The sequence below is a fragment of the Hippocampus zosterae genome, chromosome 11, assembly GCF_025434085.1.
Source record: "Hippocampus zosterae strain Florida chromosome 11, ASM2543408v3, whole genome shotgun sequence".
Lineage (NCBI taxonomy): Eukaryota > Metazoa > Chordata > Actinopteri > Syngnathiformes > Syngnathidae > Hippocampus > Hippocampus zosterae.
Window position 1 is genome coordinate 8,807,080 of NC_067461.1, and position 19,976 is coordinate 8,827,055.

General features: G+C 44.9%; 1 protein-coding gene across 1 annotated transcript in view; it reads right to left on the reverse strand.

Moving 5' to 3' along the window:
• Positions 1-19,976, reverse strand: part of lrmda (leucine rich melanocyte differentiation associated) — a 230,350-nt gene that overhangs the window by 21,030 nt on the left and 189,344 nt on the right. Inside the window, exon 6 of the mRNA XM_052080056.1 lies at positions 1,697-1,781. Coding sequence (XP_051936016.1) covers positions 1,697-1,781 — 85 coding nt within the window. The remainder of the gene's footprint in view (positions 1-1,696; positions 1,782-19,976) is intronic.

The window sequence follows — 19,976 nt, forward strand, 5'->3', positions numbered from 1 at the left end:
TAAAAAAAAAAAAGTGGATCTGCTTCCCAAGGCGTCAAAACGTACCATATTTGAAGTCCACAGATGTCTCGTGTTGTTTATTTTACAACTGCAAAAACTGTGTCGCACTGAAAATCAGTCATCAGCATATGGTTTCATTCAAATTGTTTATATCCTAGATTGAACCCATGCAAACACTCACTTGTTTGGGTTGAGCATCAGATAAATGTTTCAAGTCAAACAAATAATTAACAAAGAACAGTAGGGGCTCAGGGGCAGCCAGGCAAAGATGACTCGGATGAGGCATGTCTCATCTAAGTTGGCGGTGCTTCAATGTAAAAAAAAAATAAAAAATCAACAAAGAAAACCCCCTCAACAAATGGAGACTGTCACCAGCGCTCAGATCTGAGACAGGATGGAAAATATTGCATCTGTCAAATGTCTTCACCTTTAAATGGTCTCCGTAGCCAGGTTGGACTTGGACAAAGCACAGGACTTGTTCAGTGTCTTACGATGGGCGCCGCTATACTAGTCTGGCTCGGATGACATTGATCTGTCCTTGGAGCTACAGTATAAATGGTTGGCGTGCAGGGACGCTGTGGTTCTTTGTGCAGGCCGCTGGTTGTCTAGTGTTGTTTATGACAAGCAATGTGTACTGTCAAAAGATATTGGTGCATCACCAAGAATGCACAAACATGGTCATTATTTTTTGTCATTCAAAGCTGACTGTGTTTTTAGTGTGTCAAAATAATTCATTATGGTTCAAAGTCATAATTATTATTATTATTATTCATGAAAAAAAAAATAAATAAAAGGCGGCCCGGCAGTCCAGTGGTTAGCACGTCGGCTTCACAGTGCAGAGGTACCGGGTTCGATTCCAGCTCTGGCCTCCCTGTGTGGAGTTTGCATGTTCTCCCCGGGCCTGCGTGGGTTTTCTCCGGGTGCTCCGGTTTCCTCCCACATTTCCAAAAATATGCATGGCAGGCTGATTGAACACTCTAAATTGTCCCTAGGTGTGAGTGTGAGTGCAAATGGTTGTTTGTTTCTGTGTGCCCTGCGATTGGCTGGCAACCGATTCGGGGTGTCCCCCGCCTACTGCCCGGAGACAGCTGGGATAGGCTCCAGCACCCCCCGCGACCCTAGTGAGGATCAAGCGGTTAGGAAGATGAATGAATGAATGAATGAATGAAAAAAATAAAACCACGTCCATTATGTTTGGGCACAAAGTAATACAGACACAATTTTCTTAAAAGGTTTGGGCTTTTACAAATTGTTCATGATCGTCTTCAGTCTGAAGGCAAGTTATGCCGAATGTCAAAAGTGTTTCGGCACAAAAAGGACGGACGACTACTTTGGGTCAATGCGAGAACTAATCAATGCCTTGTACTAACAGATCAAGGATCCACGTACGCTCCCACACGTACACTCGCACCGGATCTAATGAGCGTTAATCCGATGCATTTCCACTATTAACACATCACAATGATGAGATGAGATCAATAAAACGAAAGATAAGAATGACTTCATTTCGCTGAAGTTCAATAGATTCCCACTCTCCGCTTTTGTTGGGGGTCACAACTTCTATTTCCATAATCCGCGCGCCTGGATTTTGACCGAATGCATATTTCATCCTGTCGCTATTAATTGCATATCGGTGTATACAGCAGGCTGCCTTGAAAAGGTTATGACGTGAAAAAGGTCTTAATGTTGCCCTTACCTTTGTGGTTTGAAGCATCTCTGGATCCTCGGGGTAGGGGAGTGTAGGGCAGAGGGCACTTCTCAAATCCAGCTTCGTTCGGCGGCTGCAAGAGAGGAGACACGCGATGCAGCATTTTAATGGAAAAAGCCGGGGCAGCTTTTGACATGATGTCAAATAGTCGTCGTAACAAAACTTCCACCAGGACTTCTTCTGTTCAGATGCTCAAAGCATTTTGACATTTTAATGTTGAACAGACAAAAATGATAACCGCGGTTTCAAAAAATACACAGCAAAAGTCAAACAAAAACTGCCGTTAAAGCCATCATCGTGCCGAAGTTGACTTCAAACGTCAGCAGAACTCATCAGACCTGCTCAAGGAGCATCTAAAGGAGAAACTTCACGAGTATTATAGGGTGTGTGTGTGTATATATATATATATATATATATATTAAAAAAAAAAAATCCTCATCTCACCCCTCGGGTGGTGTCCGTCCCTCATTCAGCTCGGGTCCTCTACCAGAGGCCAGGAAGCTTGAGGGTTCTGCGCAGTATCCTTGCTGTTCCCAGCACTGCACATTTCTGGACTGAGATGTCCGATGTTGTTCCCGGGATCTGTTGCAACCACTCATCTAGTTTGGGGGTCACTGCACCGAGTGCTCCGACCACCACAGGCACGACTGTCACCCTTACCTTCCAGGCTCTCTCCAGCTCTTCTCTGAGCCCTTGGTATTTCTCGAGTTTCTCATGTTCCTTCTTCCTGATGTTTCCATCACTAGGGACCGCTACATCCACTACAACGGCTTTCCTCTGCCCTTTATCTATGATCACGATATCTGGTTGGTTCGCCATTACCATCTTGTCAGTCTGGATCTGGAAGTCCCACAGGATCTTCGCTCTGTCATTCTCCACCACCTTCGGAGGTGTTTCCCATTTTGACCTTGGGGTTTCCAGTCCATACTCCGCACAGATGTTTCGGTAGACTATGCCAGCCACCTGGTTATGGCGTTCCATGTAGGCTTTCCCTGCCAGCATCTTACACCCTGCAGTTATGTGTTGGATCGTCTCAGGTGCCTCTTTGCACAACCTACACCTTGGGTCTTGTCTGGTGTGGTATATCTGGGCCTCGATGGCTCTGGTGCTCAAGGCCTGTTCCTGAGCAGCCAGGATGAGTGCCTCTGTGCTGTCCTTCAGGCCAGCCCTCTCTAGCCACTGATAGGACTTCTTGAGATCAGCCACTTCAGTTATGGTCCGGTGGTACATCCCGTGTAGGGGCTTGTCCTCCCATGATGGTCCCTCTTCCAGCGCCTCATCTTCTGTTCCCCATTGTCTGAGACATTCTCTGAGTACGTCATCCGTTGGAGCCTTCTCCTTGATGTATTCATGGAGCTTGGATGTTTCATCCTGGACAGTGGCTCTCACACTCACTAGTCCCCGGCCTCCTTCCTTTCGGCTTGCGTACAGTCTCAGGGTGCTGGATTTGGGATGGAACCCTCCATGCATGGTTAGGAGCTTTCGGGTCTTAACGTCCGTGGTCTGAATCTCTTCCTTTGGCCACCTTATTATTCCTGCAGGGTATCTGATCACTGGCAGGGCATAGCTGTTTATTGCCCGGGTCTTATTCTTGCCATTGAGCTGGCTTCTTAGGACTTGCCTCACTCGCTGGAGGTATTTGGCCGTAGCCGCTTTCCTTGTTGCCAGTTCGAGGTTGCCATTGGCTTGTGGTATACCAAGGTACTTGTAGCTGTCCTCAATGTCTGCTATTGTTCCTTCAGGGAGTGAGACCCCATCAGTGCGGACTACCTTTCCTCTCTTAGTCACCATCCGACTACATTTCTCAAGCCCGAATGACATCCCGATGTCGCTGCTGTAGATCCTGGTTGTGTGGATCAGTGAATCTATGTCCCTTTCGCTCTTAGCATACAGCTTTATGTCATCCATGTAGAGGAGGTGACTGATTGTAGCTCCATTTCTGAGGCGGTATCCATAGCCTGTCTTGGTGATTACTTGGCTTAGGGGGTTCAGTCCTATGCAGAACAGCAGTGGGGAGAGTGCATCACCTTGGTATATGCCACATTTGATGGATACTTGGGTAAGTGGCTTGCCATTGGCTTCAAGTGTGGTTTTCCACATTCTCATCGAGTTCGCAACGAAGGCTCTTAGGGTCCTGTTCACCTTATACAACTCCAAGCATTCAGTGATCCATGTATGTGGCATCGAGTCATAGGCTTTCTTGTAATCAATCCAGGCTGTGCACAGGTTGGTACGTCGGGACCTGCAGTCTTGTGCGACTGTTCTGTCAACCAGGAGCTGATGTTTGGCTCCTCTGGTATCTCTACCAATGCCCTTCTGTGCTTCGCTCATGTATTGATCCATGTGCCCACTTATCTTAGCCGCAATGATTCCTGACATGAGCTTCCATGTTGTGGAGAGACAGGTTATTGGCCGATAGTTGGATGGGGCTGCACCCTTCGAGGGATCCTTCATGATCAGGATCGTTCGCCCTTCGGTTAGCCATTCTGGGTGAGTCCCATCCTTCAGCAGCTGGTTCATTTGTACTGCTAGGCGCTCATGGAGTGCTGTGAGTTTCTTTAGCCAGTAGGTGTGGACCATGTCCGGGCCTGGTGCTGTCCAGTTCTTCATATCTGAGACTCGTTCCTGTATGTCTGCCACTGTTATGGTAACTGGGTTCTGTTCAGGGAGGTCGCTGTGCCCCTCTCTCAGGGTCACCAGCCATTGTGCACTGCTGTTATGTGCAACCTCCTTCTCCCATATGCCTTTCCAGTACCTTTCAGTTTCCAGTCTTGGTGGGTCAGCTCTGTTGTTAGGACCCTGCCACTGAGCGTACACTTTCGCAGGTTGTGTTGCGAACAGCCTGTTTATTCGTCTGGCCTCATTCTCTTTCGTGTACCGCTTTAGGCGACTGGACAAGGCTTGGAGCCTTTGTTTGGCAGTTTCGAGTGCTTCAGGTTTGGTCATCTGGATGTACTTCTCGGGTATCGGCCTTTTCATCACACCTCTCTGGGCCTCCGTCAATTGACTCACATCTTTCCGGGCCGCCTTGATCTTCGCCTCCAACCGTCTTTTCCATGGTGGGTAATGTATCTCATGGTTGCTCTTATAGCCCAGAGTCTCCAGGATCACTGATGCTGAAGCGTATATCAGCTCATTGGTTTCTGTGATCGTTACGGTAGGGATCGCCCTCAGTGCTGCATTCACACTTTCTATGAGACTTTCAGATGGTACTTCACATAGTCGTTGTAATCGGTTTCTAGGTTGCCCAGCTTTCATTCTCGCCATGATCTTCGCTTTCAGGTCAGTTGCTGCCTCGCTCAGCATTTCATTCATTGGGGCTGGCCACCCAATCTCATCATCTGCATTCATTGGGGCTTGCCTCTCAATCTCTTGTATGACCTCCTCCTCTGATCTGACAGCCTGGGGCCCTTCACCATGGAACCTGCGTTGTACCTCATCAATCTCAAGTTGTGACAGCAGTTGCCGTTTGTGGATGTTGGAACACTGAGCTACTAGTTGTTTTGTGGTCAACCGTGACTGTGGGTTTCGAAGTAACCATTTAGCCCACATTCTCTGCATGTAACCCCTCTGACTAGGGTTGCTTGAGTAGTAGCATTCCAACAGAGCCATGTTATCGCATCTCGCCCATCTCCGCTTTGTTCCAGTAGCCCATTTTTCATCAAGGTGCTCTGGTTCCCCAGCACCTGACGCAGACCTTGTTTGGCCGGGCGACGTCTGAGCCGGCATGTCATTCGTTTTCTTGTCTCTCATCATTGTATGAGGTAGGCATTAGCGTGAAGGATCTTGCCCAAGGACCCACACTGGATGGTGTTATGTGCTCATTTTTTTTTTTTGCCCCAAGCGGGATTCGAACCACCGTCTCCCGTATGCCAAACCGATGCCTTACCAACTGAGCTATCCAGCCGCTCAATATATATATATATATATATATATATATATATTTTTTTTGTTGTTTGTTAATTTGAGTTTGCATGTTGTCCCCGGGCCTGCGTGGGTTTTCTACGGGTGCTTCGGTTTCCTCCCACATTCCAAAAACATGCACGGCAGGCTGATTGAACACTCTAAATTGTCCCTAGGTGTGAGTGTGGGCGTGGATGGTTGGTCGTCTCTGTGTGCCCTGCGATTGGCTGGCAACCGATTCAGGGTGTTCCCGCCTACTGCCTAAAGACAGCTGTGATAGGCTTCAGCACCCCCCGCGACCCTTGTGAGGATGTAGCGGTTCGAAAAATGAATGAGTGAATATATATATACACACACACACATCTATATCTATATATATTTTTTTTTCAGTAATACCCGTAAATAATACGATCTGATAATCTCTCCATGACCCGTAACTATCAAGCACCATTAAACGGTGAGCAAGTTTCCATTTATTTCGACAGTGGTCTTTCTATTCTTGAATGATGAATAGTTGTAACTGAAAACAGCGCCTGGATGGTTCATGGCCAAATTGGATCAGTCCAATCTATCCAATTAGAACATTTGGAAGTCACCGAATAGTTCAACTGAATAATGAAGTTTGAATATACCTTTCCCTTCTGTTGAGTTTCAAAATGCATTTTCACACCCCAGTGCTGAACAATAAGTTGTTGCACAAAATTAGAATAAGGTGGGGAAAAAACCCGACATAAAACAGAATCCTGAATCTATTGAGCACGTAATGTCCCCAAAGCAGGTCAAGAGTTTGTTGTGTTTTTGTTCTTTGGCGCACTTTCAAGGTCCAAAACATCCTCCTTCCTTCCCTTAGCCTTTTAACTAGTGGAGGAGGTACTTCATCATGACACGGCCATATCTGATGCCTTTGCAGAAATAGTTTCCTTTCCTGCAGAAAGGAATCCACCTCTCCTTTAATCATAGCAAGAGACTCAACTGACAAATACATATTAGCGATGGTTTTGGCGGTGCATTTTATTTATTTATTTATTTATTCTTTTTTTTCATTGTTGTTCCTCTACATGGTCATGCATAACCTTGAGAAATGCAACGGCGCGCTCTGCTAAATGGAACCATATTTATCACGGGCAAGAAGAGCACGTTGAATTGAAACAGATCACATAATGTGCTTTCCGATAGGATCTCTGAAAGGCATTAAGGTCGGGCCGCCATGTGTCTCATATTACATCAACGTGGAGAAAAAGTGACTTTGTTCCACGCATGTTGCTGGACTGCGATTTGGGAAGGAAACGGCCTGAAAATTGGAAGCTGCATTTTGACAGTGAACCTACAGCTCGCCGCCTGCGCGGTGGCTCAACATCTGTTGAGCTGCATCAGTGCTGAACTCCTATGGAATGCAGAATAAAATAAAAAATAATCAGAAAAATAGGCAAAGAGGGAACATATTGCACACAGTGCGACGTGACGTTTCAATATTAAGGAGGAGCGATTTTTGGAAAGAAAGTATGGAACTTCCAATGTTGACCAGTTTGGACTGGGTTGTTAGTTTGTCTTTGACGTTCTCGTTTCAAAACTATAGTTTCCATTGGAACTAATATTAAGTGAATTAATTTGTTCCGTGCTTAGTAAAGGAAATGAAAATTGTTTGTTAGGAACGGTCTGCAGTCACATTCGCGGTTGTCATGCGCCATTATTGTCCTGTCTTTAAAGTTTGCATGCTAGAAATCCATTTCTGTCGGCAAGTGCGATGTCAGTCATGGTACGATCATCTTAACATGTCACAGTGAGCAACCAGACAGTTTTACACGTTCCAGAGTTCCATTTCCTGTTACCTTAATCATATTGTTAAACATTGGATGCTATTACTAACATTTAATGAGAAAACTTTAGGCCTACGGGCTACTCATATGGTCCATGTAGGCTACCCGATGTCTGCGAGAACCACGTTGGTGACCTCCTGCTTTACGAGCTCAGCACAAGATTTGCTGATGTGGCTTGATTCGAACCACTTTGTTTGATTTTTTTTGGTCTTTTTTTTCCGGTCTCATTTCCAAATTGTACCACTTTTGGGGCTGCACTTTGGGGTTTCCACTGTTATGCACACACATGCCCCTCAGAGGCATCATGATTATACTTCTTGGACTCATTTCCTGTCCCACTAGAAAGATCACAAACCTGGGCCTCCCTCCTCTCCGCCTTTCATCCATCTGCTTGCCTACAATTCATCTTCTTCGTCGCCACATTATTAGCGGTGCCACACACAAAGTCCGTTTGAATGCTGGAGGAGGCAAGGGAGTGAATTGAGACTCATCAACTCCCCTCCTCCTACTTACACTCCCCTATTTTGCTCCTGTGGGACTCGAGTCACCTTGCTTTCAGAATCGCCACCCACCCGGCCGGAACACCTCGCACGACAGCGCCGGTTCAACTCACACCTGCTGATCAAAAGAGCTAACGCCATTCAACAGCTTTGTTCGTCACATCCCGTCCGATCACGGGGGAATGATTCTACCTCGTTCGCAGAACATCAATCAGGCCCCCTCCAGGCCCGAAGCGCCTCTTTGCCTTGTTGCCTGAACTTAATATACTCCAGTCAATAGCCTAGCACGGCAGCAATGTTTGGTGATGAGAAGGATTTTCTTTCAAGTTGTTCAAGTGACTTTTAGGGAATCTAACTCAAATCCAATCTCTCTCTCTCTCTCTCTCTCTCTCATATATACTGATATTATATTTTTACGGGAGGAATTTGGATGGTTTACATTAAGTTGTGCAAGTGTACCTAACGGTGAAAACTTGTGCACTGGCGCTCCGGTCATTTTCTTCTCCGGTCTTACCTACACTGAACAGAGGGAGGTGCTGCTGTGTTGTGTATTTATTACACTCCCTTTGCTCCCTCTCCCTCCCCCCGCCACTCATTTCCCCTCTCTGCTGTCCAGATTAGTCTGCTCATCAAGCTGAGCATTGTTTTAATTTGCCGGGCCCGGGGCATATGCTGAGTGGTCGCGTCATTATTGTCTCCACGCGGTGTGAGTTATCACCACGCCACATGACAATGCGCCACAAATTTACAGGCGAGGACTCTGTGTGTTAATAAAAAGGCTGGACAGAGAGGAAGAGGAGGAGGATGAAGAAGAAAGTGCGTGGCGGTGGAGAAAAAGAAGCTCTGTTCGATGTCACCATGAAAGATGACGCCCCGCTCTGGATCATACATCATCGCATCAGGGCTTGTCTTGTCGGCGCCTTTTCAGTGTTGTGATGGGAATAAATGCTGATAAAGCCAGAGGCAATAGTGATTATTACTTCCATCGTGTCACCATGACGCAGGGCAGGGGAGGGTTGGGAGGTAAGGCAAAGCAGACGCATGCAAAACATACGCAAATACCTCAGATGTATGTTTTCTTGAAAGGGCGGAGTGTTTTCTAAAGTTTTGCTTGTATTCTTTTTTCACTTGATTTGATTTAAAAGTCCAGGAAATCCTAGATGCTAACAAGCATCACATATAAGATGAATCTGCGCGAAGGAGAAATCATCCCGAAATTGGATTAGCATCAATTGGTATGACCTGCTTGTTAAAAGTGAATTTTGTTTTGTTGATAAGATCCAAACATTATGCACTAACAAATGGACGCAACTACTCAAGAAAGCATTCTTGCCTTTCATACCACCGTAATGTGTAAACAGGAGTTCAGAACATTCAGAGAGCGGTTCGCCCCTTTCCTCGAAACTTATTTGAAGTTTAGGCAGCGGATGCGCAACCCGGCTTATCCCGCGTCGACCCGGGCTCACCTCGCCACTGAAGACAGAGCGGCCATACAATCTAATTACAGCGGCGCTACAGAGGGAGAATGGTGTAAACAGCAGGCTGTTTTATCTCCTTATACATCTGGACAAGTAGACAAAGTGCTAAAAGGAAATAAATGTGGCCTGACAGCCACATGAAAGGGTTCAGCCAGAGGCTTACTGCTACTTGGGGCACAGGAATGTTGTTGCTAAGCATCAGCCTGCAACCTATCAGAGTGCACGGAAGGCCCTGTCCTGCCCGGCAGAGCCAAGAGAGGGGGGGGGGGTGTTAGGGGGGTGCAGGGAGCTGACGTTGAGGAGAGACTTGGGACCGGAGGAGATTTTTGTTGCTTAAAGCAATTGTTGCAAAAAAAAAAAAAAAAAAAAAAACAAGGCTTCTGTTTTGTTTTCTCCTGACACCACTTGGGCTTTTTGTACTTGCAAAAGACATGTAGAAAAATGTCTTTTGATATGTTTTCTCTTTGGGTCTGTATCAAACTACTTGTTTGGTGTCTTTTGCGGGAAACTCTTGTTTGTCGTCTCTGTAAAGTGCTGCCGCCTTGTGATCGTGCCATCGATCAGAGGGGACGCCACTCGTGAACTCATTGGAGTCAACGTTTAATGTCGCTGCTTGGCTTTGATTTTTATTTATTTATTTTTTGACATTTAAAGTTTGAGAGAACAAAAATAATCGAAGAACTTTAAAAAAAAAACAATACAAGCCATCTGACTATAGTCACGGTAATACAATGAATAATACAAACTAGGCTCAAAGTTACCTGCCGTTTGAGGAGACAAACATGCAGCATCAATATATAAAAATCTACGATAAGATATCCTTTATTTGTCCCACACTGGGGAAATTTACAGCCTCCAGCAGCAAGAATGTGGGTAGAAAGAAGAAAGAAGAAAAAACAAACACTGTTCAAATCTAGAGTATTAATGTGAGTATTGTGTGCTAATGTGGTTATATGCTATTTTAAAAATATTATTAACCTAATTGGTGTATTATGAGGTGGATACAAGCATGATGATAGATAGATAGGTAGGCAATGGACGGACAGAAGGACAGACCGCCAGACAGACAGTTAGTGACACATTCAATGAGAAAACAGCCAGGAAGCTAGCTAGTCATGAGTAGTGAACATAATATGTGTCCAAACTCGTAGGCTGCATCCTCCGAATGATCCTTCACAGCTGGATCCTTTGAAGGATCCTCCTCATGTAGCCTCGGTGGATCACATAAAGCATTGTGAATTTAGACACGCCTAGCGACTCTCACTTTACTGTGTTATGTGCCGTCACAAGATGGCGGCAATGTGCTCGACTGGTAGAAGTGTCGAAGAGCGGCATAGAAAAATAGCAGAGCAATGTAGCATACCAAAGTGTGTTCTGAAGCAGCCTTAGCTCAAGGTCAGATTTGAAGGCTAATCTTCCCGGACATCGGCTTGCAGTTGAAGGATCCAGAAGTTATATCATGCGGCCTTCAAATTCAGCCTTTGATGAACAAAGCCTATGGATTTGGACATTGCCACAGTCAGACATCAACCTAGCTTAGGATCTAGCTAGCTTACTAGCTGAATACATAGCTAGAGAGACAGACAGACAGACAGATATGCTGTACTATATGTTTATTATCCTAAAACTGCAGATTGAACAGTGAATTGTTAGATGGCCAACTAGCTCGCTAAACCTGAGTATTGCTTCGGTAAGCCTGTTAAAAGACGACAAATACTGGAATGGGAATGTAATTAAATCACCTTTGTATACATTTTTTTAAATCACATTTAAAGCAAGATTAAACACAACGGTAGACCTAGCAGGATAAAAGTCTGCGCCTGCGTGTTTATTAACGATTAACTGTTCTACTTCGATGACGCTCCTCTGGTTAACCGAATCATGTGATCACTGATCACAGGGGCGACTGTTTTGATGTTTCATTCGAGACACAAGCTACCGTCACTGCAAATGAGAACAGCACGCGAGCCGACAAGTCAAAGGTTGAGTGCTGCTGGACGTTAATCATCCGTGACCATGACTCATGGATGCTAACAAGGCACTGTTTTGTTTTGTTTTCTTCAAAGGTGGAATTTTAAAAGACATTCGACCTTTCTTTGTGGAGTCTTGCGGAATAAGCACAGATGATTTAAAGTGGAAATGTAGGGCCGCGTTACAGGTAAATAGCACAATTAGCTTGGGGCTATTTCTTGTTTTGGTCCGGTTTGACCTTTTCTGTCAGTTTCAATGCTGCGGATTAAGTTAACCTTCATTTCGGATTTGCTTATCTTAAATTGAACAATAATTAAAGAACACAAAACATCCGTTTCAGACAAGCTGTTTTTTTTCCTCTCACTGTTTTGCCTTACGATTACCCTTATCACAATGTACAAACGTCAGTGTTGCTTTTAAAGTCCAACTGAGTCAAAACGCTTCAGACAATGTTCCAGCCATTCGTGGAATCAAGATTCTTAGCTAGAAATAACACGAATCTAGATGATTCTCCGATCATTTGTACCTTTATGTCATCTGAAAATAAAACACCACACAGACTAACAAAAACACACATCACAACTGACTTTGGCTATCAGGCGCCGTAAAGGGCAAAAGACGCAGAGGTTGGAAAGTCCCATTGACTTAACCCTTTTAGGGACGGCGGCTACTACAGTGGACAGCTTATCATGCTATCAGGTTACAGGGTGGATGGAAGGGATAATCGATCGTCATATGACTGGACAAACAGACCCAAATTTAAAAGTCATGTGACACAAAATTGAACTTCACATGGGTTTAAGTCACACAGTTTTAAGGTAGCCGTGACCACATTTTTTGCAGTTTTTGTATCATTTATTAACCTAAAATATTGTATTGCTGTTCTTGTGCACGACAGGGAAGCGCCTGGTCAAAAGTTGCCAATTGTTCCTACACAACGACTCAAGACAAGGCTGAAACCAGGTGAAATTGGCACGACCTTCCATGAAACATTTTTTCCATCCATTTCTTTTTAGGTTGGTCATTAATTATTATTAATGGTCATTAATGCCATAAAAAAGTTTTCTTCATCATTTAGTGAGGTGTTGAAAAGTTTGGTGAATCCATCGCTTGGCTATTTCGAGTGTTCTTTTACAGTTTATTTACAGTACTGCTCTCCAATAGCAGGTCTTTGGAACCTAACGTTAAAAGAAGGCCATTTGCAAAAATAATTTGGTGTCACTAAAAACGCAGCACCTCAGGCGTGTGACACATGATGAGGCTTTCTGTTGCGCTTAAGTTCTGCAGCCAACATCAGGCCTGTTTTCTGGAGTGTTGGCTGTTTAATAATTGAAAACTTTGGGAGCGGGCCTGTCACACCGACTTGTCTCCGATGTTTCCTTTGCAATTAGAAGCCAGAGTGACATTTGAAGAGGTCCCAGAAAAAAAAAAAAAAAAACAACTGACATGCGAAATTAGCTCTTCACACGAGTGAAACGTGAAGTTTACTTAGCAATACTTAACTCAGACTTCGGCTGTGTGAAGTGCATGTCTGACTGAGCCCCGCCACGAAAAGTCGCCGATTTTCTCTAGTTTGAGTCGGCTTTGCCACAATGCGATCACAGACGAAATGAAAAACAAATTTTGACTCAAGGCACATATAGACGAGAAATGATCGGAGGGGAAAAAAAAAGAGACGGGAAAAAGAAAATCCTCAGATGTGTTGGAATAATGAGATCTCTTGATGTTGTGTGGGGACGATGTGCGACATCTGAGAAAGATACACATCTTCACCCAAGGAAGCAAGCGCACAATATTGAGCCACAGCTTTGAAAGGCACGGTTGTGCATGTGCTCAAAAATACGCACACAGAAACATTTTCTCACATGAACTGACTCCATCAGGCACTACATGTGCATGTGTTAATTAGTGCAATTGCAAATGTACACTTAGGGACTCTGCATTAGGAGTGAATTAGATCCATTACAGGAGCTTCATACATTTGGGAAAAAAACATTTTATTGTAAATTTAATAATGTACAGTAGTGGCTGACAGAATTCAGATAAATAATAATTGAATGTGTTTATTAATTTACTGCATCATAATATTATGGGACCTTTTTTTGCAAGTCTTGCGCAAAGGTCGTGTCACGTTGCGTGGTGGTGATGGTGGACCCCAAAAAAGCAGGCAGGAGAGAGGAGCAGGGTATATTTGAAGATGTGTATTGAAAAAACACAGAAAACAAAAACAGCAACCAAAGCATGACAGTAGCAAACGCAACAATGACCCGACACCGAGTGTGCGGGCAGGAGTCCTTTTATATGCCTGATTACCCATGACCAACAGGTGTGCAGCTGCCAGGGGAGCTCCACACTGCCACCCGCTGGTCCCCAAACCGAATCGTGACAGGTCGAGCACAAGTGCAGTTTTCTTCCTGTTGGTATTTTGCTCGACTTTGCGCTGTTAGAATATCTGTCAACATACGGCCCAACAACTCATGACCAAGGATGGTCAACTGGATATAGTGATGCATTGTTTTTAGCAAGTGAGTCAAAACGGAGTGCACTTCTCGGAAGACACCAGCAGAGGCACCGTTGATTCAGTCTTTACAAGTTTGCTGCCGAAAGAAGCCGAACGTGACATCATCCACTGGGGCTTGACAGGTATGGCAAAATCTTTCACAGTAACGTAATTAAAAGCTCCATATTCATTTTTTAATAAATAGTTAAGTGAAAATTTCCGCCAGTGTCAAATTAAAACACAGCGCTATTGGATCGTATTAAACTGGGTGGCTAATGTTGTGACCAGAAGGCACACATTCATCCCAGGGTAGAGACAAAAAACTATATTATTCTCTTGTGTAATTCCAACCAAGGATGATCTTGCTATCTATCCAAAACTCGCTTCCTATTCCTGACAACCTTTGGCGGGGAAATTCCACCCCTTTGCCGCGTCTGGGTCTCCGTGCGGTGCCGATAACGCTGTCATCTCGCGCACCGATCATAAGTCACCGACAAACGAGCACACAGCTCCTCCGTGGCGAGACAGAACCCTCAGCGGGCCTGTAAGCTGTATCATTACACCATGTCATCTTTATGGCACGGAGCAAAGCCCGGCTCTCTAATTACATCCTGCCCTACTCCATTTACGCAGACAGGGAAGCGAGCAGCAGGGAAACAATGCGTTGGAAAATGGAGTGCTTGTGCCCGCTCCTTCATGCACGCCCTCTTTGCTCGCTCGTACCTCCAGACGCCACGAGAGGCGAGATAACACCTCGACTCCAACAAGGACTCGGCAAGGTGAGCGTCCGCTCGGCGGACGGAGGAGACAAACCAAGTAAAATAAAAAAGTAGTAGCTGCCTTTAAACGGTAATTGTGCCCCTTTTCCCCCGGAGCGTGCTCGCAGGTATATAAAGGAGATTTAGAGGCGGCGTCTGTGCCACAAATCAGACGGCCCTCTGAGAAACACTTGCGCTATGAAATTGTTTAATCTCATCAAGTTCTGCCTTCACTGCAGCCCATAAATCACAAAGTCTTTGTTGTCATAGAGCACCTGAGGAAGGCAATGGCTGTGCAATCGTCAGCGGTAGTTTTAATGCGCTTTTCCACGTCAGTTATCAGTCCATGAGAATGACTATTTGACTACATTTACAAAGTAGTTGTATGGAGCAGAATTGTTGTGCTCTACAGGATGTGATGTCCTCTTTTGCTGTCATCGTATTCTTCTCCTTCAGACTTGATCAATTGAGACTGAAGAGCTGTCCGTGCACTCCATTTTGCCTCAGTCGCTTCAAGACACCATTGGTCAACAATTATCCATCCATCCAGTTATCCATTTTATGATCAGCTTGATCCTCATAAGGGTCACGGGGAGTGCTGGAGCCTATCCCAGCTGTCTTCGTGCAGTAGGTAGGGGACACCCTGAACCGGTTGCCAGCCAATCGATGGGCACACAGAGACGAACAACCATCCACAATCACACCTCGGGAGAATTTAGAGTGTTCCATCAGCCTGCCAGGTATGTTTTTTGGAATGTGGGAAAAAACCAGAGTACCCTTTGAAAACCTACACAGGCACGGGAACATGCAAACTCCATACAGGAAGGTCGGAGCTGGGCTCGAACCCGGTACCTCTGTACTAGGAAGTTGACCGGCTAACCAGTGGACCACCGGACCGCCCGTATGTAGAACCGTGAAAAATTAAAAATTGGTCGCTGATTCACAAGATATTCTACTGGCCATTTTTCAGTTGACGTTACTGACTCATAGCAATTGGGATAATATAAAAATAATAATAAATAAACACGAAAGCAATTTTTATGTGGCGTCTTCAAACCAGGAAGTAGCTTGCTAACAAATCGACAGAAGGAACTCAATGTTTTTTTTTCTTCCCACATTCGTTTGGCCTTGGTTGTTATAGTCACCACTGCATCACTAAAACAACAGCTCTAACAGTGGGATATGTACCATCAATCCCTGCATCCATTTTCGACTGCGCTTATCCTCATTACGGTCGTGAGTGAGCTGAAACCGATCCCAGCTGGAATTACATACAACTATTCAAACTCTCACATTCATCCCTCCAGCTGGAGCTGAGATTCGAATCCCAAGCAAATTTGCTCACCACTTTCTTTTTTTTTGCAATAATAAGGTTAGCCCAAATGAAATAACTCAGCTGTCTTGAGAATGACATGAAATGGATGAAATCAGCACTTGACGATTGGCTCTGTTGAAAGCTTTTCAATGGTCATGTGTGTTCAGTCCACAAACATCAGGTGACTATGAAACCAAGGTCTTTTCCAGGTGTCGTGTGACTAAAATAACACATCTTATGGCGTCTTAATACAGTTGCAGGATATGTAATACATATAGATCAGTCGGTACATCCTCTACATACTCTTCATATTAGCCGCGGTGCAGCTGGCGGAACACGAGCATCCTGATGGATATCTCATTTCCTGCGCTCGGTATCCAACGCCAGCAAATTATTACTGCATAAATTTCATGTCAACAGAAACGGCCAATTAATTAAGTTAAAAATGCACTCATGATGGCGTCTACATGCCGACAAGGAGAGCCGGGGGGCAATTTTCCACTCGGTGAATTTACTGCAGGGGTCACCGTAATGGAGGATTTTAAACTTTGTCATAAATTGGCAGACAGGCCAATGTCTATATAGAAGCCGTGACATATTTGCATAAAGCATATTTATCCGAAAACGCTAGAGGACGGCGGTAAGGGGGCGAGGGGATAAAGTTTACAGCCAGGAACAAAACCTCTGGCTCTCGAGTATTTCATGCGTCCGGGTAGCGATGACGGTAGCACCTTTTGCGATTTAAGATGTGCGGAAATGTACAAGTTTAACAGCGCTTGTGACGGGAATGAATTATTCATCGTGTACGGGGGTGGGGGGGGGCTGTTTGTAGGGGTGCTTGTTTATTCAGCTTAGGCCGTTTATCAGGCGGGCGAGGATCCCACGGCGGGGATGAGCCTCGAGATTTATCTGCGTTCCGGCTCCAAAACAGATAAATCAAAGGGTGTAATCACGCCGCCGCTGGCCCACATGTGACCCCGCTGAACTAATGACACTGGAATATCTAAACCCCCTTTCCTGTTCCTGGGTAAGGCCCTTAACACAACCTCTCTGCTGTCACAGCTAAAGAAAGACACCAAGAAAAAAAAAAAAAAAAAAGAAAAACACCCCCCCACCCCCTTCATGTCCCTTTGTCCTGTTTACTCGGTACACTAAAAATAACAGCGCCGGAACAAAGTAGCAGAGGCTACTGTATAACAATGTTGGCTCAAACAATAGCGCCCAGTATTGATTCCAAGTACACACGGTTCATGAGCTACAGCTATTCCCAGTGTAAGAGTACCTCTCCCGCCCGCCCGACTGCCCGCCTCCATCCCCTATCGGAACACAGGCTTCTGATTTATCATGTCTTCTGCTAGCGGGCTGTCCGCTGATTAAGCCAGCGGAACTTTGTTTCACTCTCCCCTCTCTTTAATCTGTCTCTCCGCCAGATAAATTAGCCAGCGCCATGCCAGCTCCCGCTCTCTTTACCTCCCTCCATCCCTACGCCCGCTTTATCTCCTCTGTCTGTCACAGAGTGCCGAGAGAGCAGACACATCTGCGGGAGATACACTAACACACATTTAGCTTAGCCCCTGTCTGCATGTGTGTGTATGTGTGTGTGTGTGTGTGTTTTGTCTCCCTTTTTCTCCCCTTGACAACGTCCTGTCAAACAATCTCCCTTTGCCTTCCTGGACGGCCTCACACGCTTTGTTGCGAGCTCGTAAATCAGCAACTATTTACGAGCCGCAATCCCTATTCTTAGTCGTTTAATGGCGACACGTTTGCGGGTGAATTAAAGCGGGGTTTTATTCACCAGGCCGTGGGCCACGGGGAGGCTTGACTGCAACATGCACGCGCGCACGCACACACACACACAATCTACTCCTCTCTCGTCCCGGTGGTAAATCACGCTCATTGTCGCAGTGCAAAAGCTCGTGTGCGTCACTGAGGGGGAGAGCAGGAAGCACTGGGCATAATTCTGCCCATCAGTTTAATTTATAGTTTCGGTAGCTTTGTAATCTCAGAGCCATAAATCCAAGTGGCTGACAGTCAGGAATTTGGAGTCATCCGGGTTGTTGACGGCTGCAGACCTGATATCCATCTTAATTTTGCTCTCTCTGCCCGTTTAAAAAATAATAATAAATAAAGTTAAGTAAAATATTGTAAATAAACAAATGGTCAGTTTCTGGGCTTTTAGTTTAACGATAAACATGAAGCTTGGAGCATCTGCTTTTGAGTTAGTGTACTTGGCTGTTTTAAAAGTAACTTTCTAGTGGCCAAGTAAACATTCAAGCCCTTACAAGCATAAATCTGTTTACTTGCAGTGCTAGTTTTGATCACATGTACAGTTTGTATACTCTCACTCTGTGTCTCATTAGTTTTCGTGTGCTTGGGCCACGGGAAGAAATAAACACCTTGCCCGAATAGGTACAGGGTACTCCTCCTTTTCCAAGCAGGAAAAAAACCTCAGTTATTTGTTGATTATCACATGGATGTGAAATAGGGAATCTGCCATTAGCACCCCATTGCTAACCAAAACAACAGCACCAAAACCTGCAGAATTTTTGGGGGGACACTTGCCACATAGGAGAAAGCTTTATTTAGTACCATCCTTTTGTTTTGTAATTATGTATGTTAGTTAACAATGTTACCAGATTATTACAATTCAAATCCTTATTTATTTTTTATTTTTTTGTTTAAAACCAAATAGAAATACCATTCGTGAGAAATGCAGTGAGGAAAGGAAAGAAACGAGGCTTCCTAGTTGGAACAAACACTATACACTGTTGCGCTCCCAGCAATATGAACATGGACATACACAACACATAGCTTAAATATTACACAGCAAGCCTGTTAAAAATGTCTCCGTGTCTTGAATGTCTTGATCTGAAATAGTGTGAACACGTCTCGGTAGGTCCTATTGTTTTGGTTAGCAACAGGGTTCAAAATGGTTTTAGCATCTAACTCTTTGAAGTCCTCGGTTGATCATTACAGTTAGTGCAATGTCGCCGGTTACTGTTTTTCTGTCCGAACTGGGTAATGAGGCGAGTCTGTGTAAGAGAAGCATACATTCATTTCAAGTAGATGACACACCTGATGGCTTAATTGGGGCTTAACATCTATTAGAAGGACATCCACTAGCTTACCATTTCTTCAGTGAGCTTTTGCTAACAGCTGTCTTTGACTCGACATTAACATTTAATTGTCGCAATGTAAACGGTGTCACCTGCTACGTGTTGACAACAAAGAAGGCGGACCAAAGTAAAGCAAAAGCACACCAGCCGCTTTATAAAACATGCATGTGAAGAGACGCGCGGGCCTCCTTTGTGGCTTTAACCAAGCAGAGGTTTACAAGACGCTCGCTCGCCGGATCCGATCTGTGTTTAGCTTAAAAGGCGAAAGAGGCGGTGAGCAGAGCCTAACAACGATCTGCATCTCCCCGTAGCCCCTCTTCAACGCGTCACATTTACATATCACTAGCCCGCTAGCTTGATATGTAAAAACACATTCCATTTGAGAACCACCAATCAGTCGGCCTCTTGTATAGCTCACGCACGTTAGACAAAGAGCCTGAATAAAAACATCGTATGTCATCACCCAAGAGAGATAATAGTATTGTTATACATGCTTGATCACAGACACTCTCACGGTATCCTGCTCTCCATTTCAATCACTCTTTGTCTCTCTATCGCCCTCTCGCTCTCTCTCTTTCTCTCTCTCTGAGTGAAGATGCCAGCGCACTTTAGTGCGATAGCTCCTCCTCTCATTCAAGGCCTCGCATCTCAATAGGGATTTTTTTTTTTTGGTAATCGGAGCACTTCAATTTGCAAGAGTAGCTGCAAGGCAGTTCCTCCTGATATGTTAATTGCAGGGTACTTAAGCGCTAAAAGATTAACATAAAACCCTTTGGAAACAAGCTAATAGTTTATGATAATTTGCGTGTGGCCTTTTGTCTGTCCATCATGACGTTGCCTGAGGCGGCAATTTTATCAAGCGGCGGTAAAATATCCTTGAAACAAGTTCACCTAACAGCGGAAAATCTGT